This window comes from Salmo trutta, chromosome 22, assembly GCF_901001165.1.
Source record: "Salmo trutta chromosome 22, fSalTru1.1, whole genome shotgun sequence".
NCBI classification, from domain to species: Eukaryota; Metazoa; Chordata; class Actinopteri; order Salmoniformes; family Salmonidae; genus Salmo; species Salmo trutta.
The window spans coordinates 36,682,013-36,694,264 of record NC_042978.1 but is presented as its reverse complement, the minus strand read 5'-3'; the positions used below and the strand labels follow the sequence as shown (position 1 = coordinate 36,694,264).

The 12,252-nt window shown below is 52.4% G+C and overlaps 1 protein-coding gene across 1 annotated transcript; it reads left to right on the top strand.

Moving 5' to 3' along the window:
• The first annotated feature begins 461 nt into the window (after nt 1-461).
• On the top strand, nt 462-11,684 carry LOC115158666 (zinc finger CCCH domain-containing protein 3-like). The gene is made up of 4 exons (XM_029707857.1): nt 462-698; nt 8,633-8,802; nt 9,038-9,222; nt 11,331-11,684. The coding sequence occupies exons 1-4, from the start codon at nt 567-569 to the stop codon at nt 11,375-11,377; spliced, it is 534 nt and encodes a 177-aa protein (XP_029563717.1). The 5' UTR covers nt 462-566; the 3' UTR covers nt 11,378-11,684.
• The last annotated feature ends 568 nt before the right edge of the window (nt 11,685-12,252 follow it).

The following is a 12,252-nucleotide window of genomic DNA, read 5'->3' as shown; positions in this document are numbered from 1 at the left end:
AACCATGGTCAAATAGTTTGCCATGGTTTACTGTTGATTTAGGGCCAGATAGCACTGCATTTTGCTTTGTGCTTGTGTTTCCCAATAAGCAATGTAGTTTTGTTTTGATTGTGTTGTAATTGGATTGGATTGGATGTTCTGGTCCTGAGGTTTCAGTGTGTTAGTAGAACAGGTTTGTGAACTCAGCACCAGGACCAGCTGGATGAGGGGACTCTTTTCTTTGCTCAGCTCTTGGCATTGCAGGGCTTGGTAAATGATATGAGAGGGGGTCACTGTATTTTAGATGTTTCCAAAACTGAATTGCTCTTTTTTTTTGTTTTTATTATTAGTGGATATTGGCCTAATTCTGCCCTGCATGCATTGTTTGTAGTTTTCCTCTGGACACGTAGGAGAACCTTACAGAACTCTGCATGCAGGGTTTCAACCTCTTTACTCTGTCTTTCTCTCTCTTTACTCTCTCTGTTTTGCATCTCTCGTTCCCTCAATTAAATGTTCAATTCAATTTCAAATGTTTTATTTGTATGTCATCCCTGTAGATATATTGTAACAACAACTTCTCTCTGTAGATGCCTGTGTGTTCGTACTTCCTGAAGGGTATATGTAACAACAGTAGCTGTCCCTACAGCCATGTCTACGTGTCCCGTGGGGCTGCTGTGTGCCAGGACTTCATCAGGGGGTACTGCCCTCAGGGTCAGAAGGTACAACACACACGTACACACTCAGTCACTCACAAACATTCTCTCCATCTCTCTCTTTATCATGATCTACTGCCCTGTGGCAGAAAAGGTACATTCACACTCATGTACATCCTCTACACAGATATACACCACATGACCAAAGGTATGTGGACACATGCTCGTCGAACATTACATTCCAAAATCATGAACATTAATATGGAGTTGGTCCCCCTTTGCTGCTATAACAGCCTCCACTCTTCTGGGGAGGCTTTCCACTAGATGTTGGAACATTGCTGCAGGGACTTGCTTCCATTCAGACACAAAAAGCATTAGTGAGGTCGGGCACTGATGTTGGACGATTAGGCCTGGCTCGCAGTCGGTGTTCCAATTCATCCCAAAGGTGTTCAATGGAGTTGGAGTCAGGACTCTGTGCAGGCCAGTCAAGTTCTTCTACACCGATCTTGACAAAGGATTTCTGTATGGACGTCACTTTGTGCACAGGGGTATTGTCACGCTGAAACAGGAAAGGGCCTTCTCCAAACTGTTGCCACAAAGTTGGAAGCACAGAATCGTCTAGAATGTCATTGTATGGAGTAGCGTTAAGATTTCTCTTCACTGGAACTAAGAGGCCTAGCCCGAATCATGAATAACAGCTCCAGACCATTATTCCTCCTCCACCAAACTTTACAGTAGGCACTATGCATTGGGGCAGGTAGCATTCTCCTGGCGTCCACTAAACTCAGATTTGTCCGTTGAACTGCCAGATGGTGAAGCGTGATTCATCACTCCAGAGAACGTGTTTCCACTACAGAGTCTAATGGCGGCGAGCTTTACACCCCTCTAGCCGATGCTTAGCATTGCGCATGGTGATCTTAGGCTTGTGTGCGGCTGCTCTGCCATAGAAACCCATTTCATTAAGCTCCCAACGAATAGATCTTGTGCTGACGTTGCTTCCAGAGGCAGTTTGGAACTCGGTAGTGGGTGTTGCAACCGAGGACAGATGATTTTTACGCGCTTCAGCACTCAGCGGTCCCGTTCTGTGAGCTTGTGTGTCCTACACAGGAGGTTTGGAAGAACTGGCTCTTGGTATTGACTGGAGAGGAAAGTCAGAGATCTAAGGCCATTCTACTGCCAATGTTTGTCTATGGAGATTGCCTGGCTGTGTGCTCGATTTTACACACCTGTCCATAGTGACATCACCCCTGTCCCAACATTCACCCCTAATACCACTTCTATCCTCTTCTCTCCTTCCTTCCCTTTGTCTTTATCCTCTCCTCTATCCTTTCTTATACCCCCTCCCTTTATCCTCTCCTCTATCCTTTCTTATACCCCCTCCCTTTATCCTCTCCTCTATCCTTTCTTATACCCCCTCCCTTTATCCTCTCCTCTATCCTTTCTTATACCCCCTCCCTTTATCCTCTCCTCTATCCTTTCTTATACCCCCTCCCTTATCCTCTCCTCTATCCTTTCTTATACCCCCTCCCTTTATCCTCTCCTCTATCCTTTCTTATACCCCCTCCCTTTATCCTCTCCTCTATCCTTTCTTATACCCCCTCCCTTTATCCTCTCCTCTATCCTTTCTTATACCCCCTCCCTTTATCCTCTCCTCTATCCTTTCTTATACCCCCTCCCTTTATCCTCTCCTCTATCCTTTCTTATACCCCTCCCTTTATCCTCTCCTCTATCCTTTCTTATACCCCCTCCCTTTATCCTCTCCTCTATCCTTTCTTATACCCCCTCCCTTTATCCTCTCCTCTATCCTTGCTTTTCCCTCCCTCCCCTCCCTCCCTCCTCCCCTCTTCTCTATCTTTCCTTCCTTTCCTGTATCCTTCCTCTCTCTCTTTCCCTTTCTCTCTCTTTCCCTTTCTCTCTCTTTGTCTTTTTCTCTATCGCGCTCGCTGTCTGTCGCGCGCTCGCTGACTGTCGCGCGCTCGCTGACTGTCGCGCGCTCGCTGACTGTCGCGCGCTCGCTGACTGTCGCGCGCTCGCTGTCTGTCGCGCGCTCTCTCGCTGTCTGTCGCGCGCTCTCTCGCTGTCTGTCGCGCGCTCTCTCGCTGTCTGTCGCGCGCTCTCTCGCTGTCTGTCGCGCGCTCTCTCGCTGTCTGTCGCGCGCTCTCTCGCTGTCTGTCGCTCGCTCTCTCGCTGTCTGTCGCTCGCTCTCTCGCTGTCTGTCGCTCGCTGTCTCTGTCTCTGTCTGTCGCTCGCTGTCTCTGTCTGTAGCTCTCTGTCTGTCGCTCGCTGTCTGTCTGTCTGTCTCTGTTGTTGTTTCTGAGTGTCTGTGTAGCACATGCTTTTTCACACTGTCAGGCCTCATTTAAATATTGCACAGAGAAATGAGTATATAAAACAAAAGGGATATTAATATTTATTCTATTAGCTGAAGTGCTTAGGTCTGTGATTTTCCCTGTGTGTGTGTGTGTGTGTGTGTAGCGCAGCGTGCTAGCTGGCGGCTGTGTGATGGATAGCAGGCAGTAATTATAGATGGAGAAAGTGCTGATGATGGCTGTATGGGGCAGGCAGACACTCCAGCAGTTCAGGGGTTAACCCTGCTTCTCTCTCTCTCTCTCGATCTCCATCTTCTTCCCTTGTTCCATCTCTCACTTTGTCTCCCGCTCCCTTATCCGTCCCTCGCTCTTTCCCTCTCTTCTCTACCTTCCCCCCACCAGTACCACCTTCACTTTCATTCTCCATCCTTATTCCTCTTCTCCCCTTTTTCTTGTCTCTCACTTTTTTGTTCTTTTGCTCCTCTCTTTCTCATTTCCTCCAATTCGGTCTCTCTCCTTCTCTCATCCCCCTGATCTCCCACCTTTCTCCATCTCCACAACTCTTTCAACTTCCCTTCCTCTCTTTTCAACCCCAATCCGCCCCCCCGTGTCTCTCCACCACCCCCTCGGTGTGTCTCTCCACCACCCCCTCGGTGTGTCTCTCCACCACCCCCTCGGTGTGTCTCTCCACCACCCCCTCGGTGTGTCTCTCCACCACCCCTTCGGTGTGTCTCTCCACCCTCCGCCATGTCTCTCCAGCCCCCCCGTGTCCCTCCAGCCCCCCCTCGGTGTGTCTCTCCGTTGCCTCTCCAACACCCCCTCGGTGTGCCTCTCCAACACCCCCTCGGTGTGTCTCTCCAACACCCCCTCGGTGTGTCTCTCCAACACCCCCTCGGTGTGTCTCTCCAACACCCCCTCGGTGTGTCTCTCCAACACCCCCTCGGTGTGTCTCTCCAACACCCCCTCGGTGTGTCTCTCCAACACCCCCTCTCCTTTGCCTCTCCACCCTCCTCCGTGTCTCTCTCCACCCTCCTCCGTGTCTCTCTCCACCCTCCTCCGTGTCTCTCTCCACCCTCCTCCGTGTCTCTCCAACACCTCCTCGGTGTGTCTCTCCGTTGCCTCTCCAACACCCCTCGGTGTCTCGCCACCCTCCTCCGTATCTCTCCCCTCGGTGTGTCTCTCCAACACCCCCTCGGTGTGTCTCTTCAACACCCCCTCGGTGTGCCTCTTCAACACCCCCTCGGTGTGTGTCTCTCCAACACCCCCTCGGTGTGTCTCTCCAACACCCCCTCGGTGTGTCTCTCCAACACCCCCTCGGTGTGCCTCTTCAACACCCCCTCGGTGTGCCTCTTCAACACCCCCTCGGTGTGCCTCTCCAACACCCCCTCGGTGTGCCTCTCCAACACCCCCTCGGTGTGTCTCTCCAACACCCCCTCGGTGTGTCTCTCCAACACCCCCTCGGTGTGTCTCTCCAACACCCCCTCGGTGTGTCTCTCCAACACCCCCTCGGTGTGTCTCTCCACACCCCCTCGGTGTGTCTCTCCAACACCCCCTCTCCTTTGCCTCTCCACCCTCCTCCGTGTCTCTCTCCACCCTCCTCCGTGTCTCTCTCCACCCTCCTCTGTGTCTCTCTCCGTGTCTTTCTCCACCCTCCTCCGTGTCTCTCTCCACCCTCCTCTGTGTCTCTCTCCGTGTCTCTCTCCACCCTCCTCCGTGTCTCGCCGCCACCCTCCTCCGTGTCTCTCTCCACCCTCCTCCGTGTCTCTCTCCACCCTCCTCTGTGTCTCTCTCCGTGTCTCTCTCCACCCTCCTCCGTGTCTCTCTCCACCCTCCTCCGTGTCTCGCCGCCACCCTCCTCCATGTCTCGCCGCCACCCTCCTCCGTGTGTCTCGCCGCCACCCTCCGTGTGTCTTTACATGGTCCCCTCGGTGTGTCTCTCTCCACCCTCCTCCGTGTCTCTCTCCACCCTCCTCCGTGTCTCTCTCCACCCTCCTCTGTGTCTCTCTCCGTGTCTCTCTCCACCCTCCTCCGTGTCTCTCTCCACCCTCCTCCGTGTCTCGCCGCCACCCTCCTCCATGTCTCGCCGCCACCCTCCTCCGTGTGTCTCGCCGCCACCCTCCGTGTGTCTTTACATGGTCCCCTCGGTGTGTCTCTCTCCACCCTCCTCCGTCTCTCTCCAACACCTCCTCGGTGTGTCTCTCCGTTGCCTCTCCAACACCCCTCGGTGTCTCGCCACCCTCCTCCGTGTGTCTCGCCACCCTCCTCCGTATCTCTCCCCTCGGTGTGTTTCTCCAGCCCCCCTTCGGTGTGCGTCTCCACCACCCCCTCGGTGTGTCTCTCCGTTGCCTCTCCAACACCCCTCGGTGTCTCTCCACCCTCCTCCGTGTCTCTCCACCCTCCTCCGTGTCTCTCCACCCTCCTCCGTGTCGCTCCACCCTCCTCCGGGTGTCTCTCCACCCTCCTCCGGGTGTCTCTCCACCCTCCTCCGGGTGTCTCGCCACCCTCCTCCGTATCTCTCCCCTCGGTGTGTTTCTCCAGCCCCCCCTCGGTGTGTGTCTCCACCACCCCCTCGGTGTGTTTCTCCGTTGCTTCTCCAACACCCCTCGGTTTCTCTCCAACCTCCTCCGTGTCTCTCCACCCTCCTCCGGGTGTCTCTCCACCCTCCTCCGCGTGTCTCTCCACCCTCCTCCGCGTGTCTTTCCACCCTCCTCCGCGTGTCTCTCCACCCTCCTCCGCGTGTCTCTCCACCCTCCTCCGCGTGTCTCTCCACCCTCCTCCGCGTGTCTCTCCACCCTCCTCCGCGTGTCTCTCCACCCTCCTCCGCGTGTCTCTCCACCCTCCTCCGCGTGTCTCCACCCTCCTCCGCGTGTCTCTCCACCCTCCTCCGCGTGTGTCTCTCCACCCTCCTCCGCGTGTCTCTCCACCCTCCTCCGCGTGTGTCTCTCCACCCTCCTCCGCGTGTGTCTCTCCACCCTCCTCCGCGTGTGTCTCTCCACCCTCCTCCGCGTGTGTCTCTCCACCCTCCTCCGCATGTCTCTCCACCCTCCTCCGCGTGTGTCTCTCCACCCTCCTCCGCGTGTGTCTCTCCACCCTCCTCCGCGTGTGTCTCTCCACCCTCCTCGCGTGTGTCTCTCCACCCTCCTCCGCGTGTCCTCTCCACCCTCCTCCGCGTGTCTCTCCACCCTCCTCCGCGTGTGTCTCTCCACCCTCCTCCGCGTGTCTCTCCACCCTCCTCCGCGTGTGTCTCTCCACCCTCCTCCGCGTGTGTCTCTCCACCCTCCTCCGCGTGTCTCTCCACCCTCCTCCGCATGTCTCTCCACCCTCCTTTGCATGTGTCTCTCCACCCTCCTCCGCGTGTCTCTCCACCCTCCTCCGCGTGTCTCTCCACCCTCCTTTGCGTGTGTCTCTCCACCCTCCTTTGCGTGTGTCTCTCCACCCTCCTCCGCGTGTCTCTCCACCCTCCTCCGCATGTCTCTCCACCCTCCTTTGCATGTGTCTCTCCACCCTCCTTTGCATGTGTCTCTCCACCCTCCTTTGCATGTGTCTCTCCACCCTCCTTTGCATGTGTCTCTCCACCCTCCTCCGCGTGTCTCTCCACCCTCCTCCGCGTGTCTCTCCACCCTCATCCGCGTGTCTCTCCACCCTCATCCGCGTGTGTCTCTCCACCCTCCTCCGCGTGTGTCTCTCCACCCTCCTCCGCGTGTGTCTCTCCACCCTCCTCCCGCGGTGTGTCTCTCCACCCTCCTCCGCATGTCTCTCCACCCTCCTCCGCGTGTGTCTCTCCACCCTCCTCCGCGTGTGTCTCTCCACCCTCCTCCGCGTGTGTCTCTCCACCCTCCTCCGCGTGTGTCTCTCCACCCTCCTCCGCGTGTCTCTCCACCCTCCTCCGCGTGTGTCTCTCCACCCTCCTCCGCGTGTCTCTCCACCCTCCTCCGCGTGTCTCTCCACCCTCCTCCGCGTGTGTCTCTCCACCCTCCTCCGCGTGTGTCTCTCCACCCTCCTCCGCGTGTGTCTCTCCACCCTCCTCCGCGTGTGTCTCTCCACCCTCCTCCGCGTGTGTCTCTCCACCCTCCTCCGCGTGTCTCTCCACCCTCCTCCGCATGTCTCTCCACCCTCCTTTGCATGTGTCTCTCCACCCTCCTCCGCGTGTCTCTCCACCCTCCTCCGCGTGTCTCTCCACCCTCCTCCGCGTGTCTCTCCACCCTCCTTTGCGTGTGTCTCTCCACCCTCCTCCGCGTGTCTCTCCACCCTCCTCCGCGTGTCTCTCCACCCTCCTTTGCATGTGTCTCTCCACCCTCCTTTGCATGTGTCTCTCCACCCTCCTCCGCGTGTCTCTCCACCCTCCTCCGCGTGTCTCTCCACCCTCCTCCGCGTGTCTCTCCACCCTCATCCGCGTGTGTCTCTCCACCCTCCTCTGTGTCTCTTTCCTCTCAGCCGCTCCTCCTTTTCCCCTCCCTCTTTCCCCCTTCTCTCTCTATAATGGTAAATGTGCTGACTGGTCCTGGTTTGGGGCCCAGTGGAGAGAGCTCTTCTAATAGGGCCCTGAGACATCCCAGCATTCCTTAAATCAAGTGGAAAATTGTTAACTTGGTGTGGAATAAAGATGTTCTGTCCACTTTCACTTTTTTTTTAAATCTTCAATTTCTCAGCTCTCTCGCTCTCGCTCTTTCTCTCTCGCTCTCTCTCTTCAGTGTGTTTTATGAAAATGACAATGTATGAGACAGCTGTGAGTCTTAGTGGACTTGGCTTTTAGCTCAATTCCCCCCCTCCCCCCGATCTCCTTATACTGGAGAAAGGCTCTAAACTGTTCTAAGTCTTTGTATGGTCCCATTCCCTGGTCTATAGACCAGCACTATAGCCCCTGGGTGGATATCAGTTAGAATGTAAAGGGTTGAAAATCTGCCCCTCCTCAGACTGTTGAATTGGAACAGACCGATACTGTAATAGAGACAGACAGGCCTTGCTACATTTTCCAAATGGCGCCAATGTTTACGTTAGGGCATAAAAACATATAGAATTTGTCCAAATCAAGACTTCCCATGCGTTTGTGAGTGTTTTGGTTTGCCTCTTCCTAAAAGCTGAAAGTGAGCTGAGTGTAAGATCTAACCTGGTCTGGTCCCTGGGGTGCAGGACATGGATGTGATGGGGGTTTGGGACTTAGGGGTACAGGGGGTATGGGCGGTGAGGGTAGCAGAAGTTAAGGTGCCTCATCAGGGAGAGGAGAGGGGTGCCAGGGCTGCAGGGATCATGGGGTGACCTGGAGTCCAAAGTGTTCCAGGAAACTCGATCTGCAGACCCCTCCACCCCTCGCTCTATTTCTGGCAGGCAGCCATTGCGAGTGTACCCATGAGTTTACCAGTTACATTGCCAACCGCACAAATGCCTGGCCGTCCCGTTTTCAGTCAGCTGGTCGCTCTGCACCTTTTTAAAAAATATATTTTATTTTCATTATTTATAACCGTTGGTTTAATGGTTATATGGTAATTGTGTCAGCCCTGCACACGCTGACCGTCACACACACACACTCTGACTGTCTCTCTCACACACACACACACACACACACACACACTCTGACCGCCACACACACACCTGAAACACAGAGTAACTCACCACACACATTCCATGTCCGCTTCCTGTGATCTGTTAGACTCCTTTGTGTTTTATGTCTGTCCTCTCCTCTGTCCTCCTCAGTGTAAGAAGAAGCACACCCTGGTGTGTTCAGACTTCTCCAGTACTGGCTCCTGTCCCCAAGGGGCCCATTGTAAGCTCCAGCACCGTCAGAGGGCCAAACGCACCACTCCTAACGCCAGGGCAACTACAGGCCCCTCCGCCACCCCGGCCAAGAAGGCCCGTACCAAGAGGTCAGGACACAGGCTCTCGGTCAAGATAATCAAGCAATAAACCCAATGTGCAAAAGTGGTTTCAATATCATTTCAACCAGTTTTACTCGTTAGAAAGTGGAATGGAATAAATGTAATGAACATTTGAAATGTAACAATAAGTTAATAGACAAAAGTAATACAATATATAACAGCTGTTTTGTTCAGATATGTACAGATTGAATGAATCACAGTGTATGTTTTCTCCTCCCTCCAGGACCAGCCTGTCAGTGGTTCTCCCTCAGGCCCAAGCAGCAGAGGGTTTGGCTCAGGCAGATCCATCGACACCCTCGTCCTCGGGTCGTAACAACACCAAGCTGCCATCCTTCATCTCCCTTTCCAGCTCGCCAGAGGATGCAGACGCTCCGGACACGCCCCCTGCCGACAGGTCAGAGGTCACAGGTGAGAGGGCATACAGTGACCAGGAAGGTTATGGTCCAGTTCAGGGTCGTGTCCTACAGAGGTCAGGAAACTGTCTCTGTGGATGCCATGTTGGCTCCGGTGGAACACAGCCTGACCTGGAGGGGGGGTTCATCAAACAGAACGTTGGAACATTGTGGTGATCATTGTAAGCACATGAATTCATCCAGCTGGCCCATGTGTTTAAGACATAGCTCAGATATAGCCCACCGCTAATCCAGGAATGATGTTTAATGAATTACACAAAAAAAGAGAATAAACAAACACAAATTGCCATGAGGTAAATATTAGTGATGGGGAACCCCTTGATATTGGTGTACTTGTTAATGTTTTAGGAGGGTGGTACTGGCTGCAGTAGAATATAAGATTTGATAATACGGGGGGTATGATAATACTTAACTGGGAGGGTAATAATGTGTAGTGGGAGTGGGGTAATAATATTTTGGTTTGGGGCGAGAGGGAGGCACAGCTGAACTATCCGTTGACAGACTGATAGATACAGGATTAGGCAAGGGCCTCCCTCATTCTCCCTGTCGCCCTGTCTATCTCTGTCCACCTGCCCCTCACTGACAGAGAGGATCCCCCGATCTCTCACACACGTTTACTCTCACTGTCCAGTTATGAAGCCCAACAATGAATCCGTGAACAGACACCACAAACTAATTTACCACTTCAATTCCCTTTTTCCCTCCTCCATATTGTCTTTCAGTAAGGGTTTATTTTAACAATGTCAACAACTATCTTCCTAATGCCAAATAGATGGTTATTACATCATTATTACATAGTACCATGACATTTCTAAATAAATAGCAGGAAAATAACAACTGTAAAATACACCAGAACCTCACTTTCTCTTCGTCTGCCATCCCTCTCTCGATGTCTGTCTTGGTTCATATTAAGTTGCTCTTCTCCAGGAAATAACTATGACCTTTGACCTGATGCTGTGTCATCTAGACAACCTGCCTGGCCCTCCCTTAACGCTAGCTATCACGCCACACACGTCACACACATGGACTTACTCTCTTTCCATCCATCTCAGTGTATCTTTCTCCCTTTACATGGACTCTGGAGCTCTCTCTTTCACCCCCCTCTCTCTGTCCCCTCTCTCATTCTCCTCTTCTCTCTTTCTTTTCTCTCCCTCAACCCTCCCTTCATCCCAGCTCTAGTCTCTAGTAGGTCTTTGGGGCCTTGCCTGCATCATTGGTTATTCCTGGCTGGGTTGGCCGTAGTACATGCTGGCTGGGTTGGCCGTAGTACATGCTGGCTGGGTTGGCCGTAGTACATGCTGGCTGGGTTGGCCGTAGTACATGCTGGCTGGGTTGGCCGTAGTACATGCTGGCTGGGTTGGCCGTAGTACATGCTGGCTGGGTTGGCCGTAGTACATGCTGGCTGGGTTGGCCGTAGTACATGCTGGCTGGGTTGGCCGTAGTACATGCTGGCTGGGGTGGACACTAGGGGTGGATACACACTATATACACACCCTATACACACACACTCTACACACACTTATATAGGCACACAGACACACAACCCTCCTGAGCCACAGCAAGGGGTCTGTCCTTACACACACACCTCCACCACCCTTTCTCTGTGTCCAGTGCAGGTAAGTGTTACTAATGACCGCTGGTTTACCCCCCAATACACACTCACTCCTCACTCAGACACTCACACCCCTGTGGCTCGTTAAGGGTGGAGAGCAGCCAAATGAGCTCCTCTCCACTTTACATAAATTTGCCCAGACGCTATGCATCACTTCCAGGGCGCACACACACACACATCACTGTTCTCCCATTCATTCAGTTCCCAGTTTGCTCATCAGCGGCGATGCCATCACTCAGCCTTTCAGTAGGACAGAGAGCCCTACGTTTTTCACCCATTCACATCCTCAGACACACCATCAGTCTCTCACACACACACACACACACACAGCCTGTCATTTCACACAACCATGGTGGTTGTAGAATTATCTCTCTACTGTCTGACATGTTTTGTTGGTGTCTTTAATCTCAATCTGTTCTGTTTTCTTTCTGTTGTCTGTTTGCCTGTCTGTCTGTTTGCCTGTCTGTCTGTTTGCCTGTCGTCCTCCACAGAGAGAACACTGCAGCTCATGCCTCGACTCCAGAACTACAGGAGCTAGAATGGATACTGCCTGAACATCAACAAATTAACTTTGAAACTACTACACAGACGTATGTATTGAATGCTAATGGCAGCGCTGACGTTTCTGACTCATATATATATATATATATATATATATATATATATATATATCACCTCTACCATACTCAGGGTCTATAATATAGTGCTCTTGTTAAAGTTTGTTCTGTGGACTCATACATTTCATATAGCAATCATGTTTTTAATACAGATTTTATTGATATGTGAACATGTTTTGGTTCTTTGTAAATTGAATAATTTTGAATAAAATGAATGTTATTACTCTACATGCCTTTGTTGTGCTCTTAGGTCAGGTTGTGTGTGTGTCTGTGTGTGTGTGTGTGTGTGTGTGTGTGTGTGTGTGTGTGTGTGTGTGTGTGTGTGTGTGTGTGTGTGTGTGTGTGTGTGTGTGTGTGTGTGTGTGTGTGTGTGTGTGTGTGTGTGTGTGTGTGTGTCTGTCTGTCTGTGATGACAGGAGCAGCAGTGCCCTGAGACCAGGTCATGGAGAAGAGACTCATGAGTACAGTGACATCACCGTGACTATCTGTGTATTTATGGAACGCTGTTTGGTTCTTTGCGTGTCAAAAAAGACACTGTCAAATAACACTATTTGACGTGTCAAATAAGCTTGTTGACCAATCAGGACCTGAATATGACTGTACGTCACATAATCATTTAAGACGTTCACAAAATTTTGACCTAGCCACAATAAGGATTAGCCACAATAGTGGAATTTGCGGGTTGCCTTCAAAATAAAGGTATCTAATTGAAAGTCCTGCAAATAATACAAATATTGGAATCATGCCATAATGGAATAGATCATGCTAAACGAGGTTGAAATGTTACATTTACATT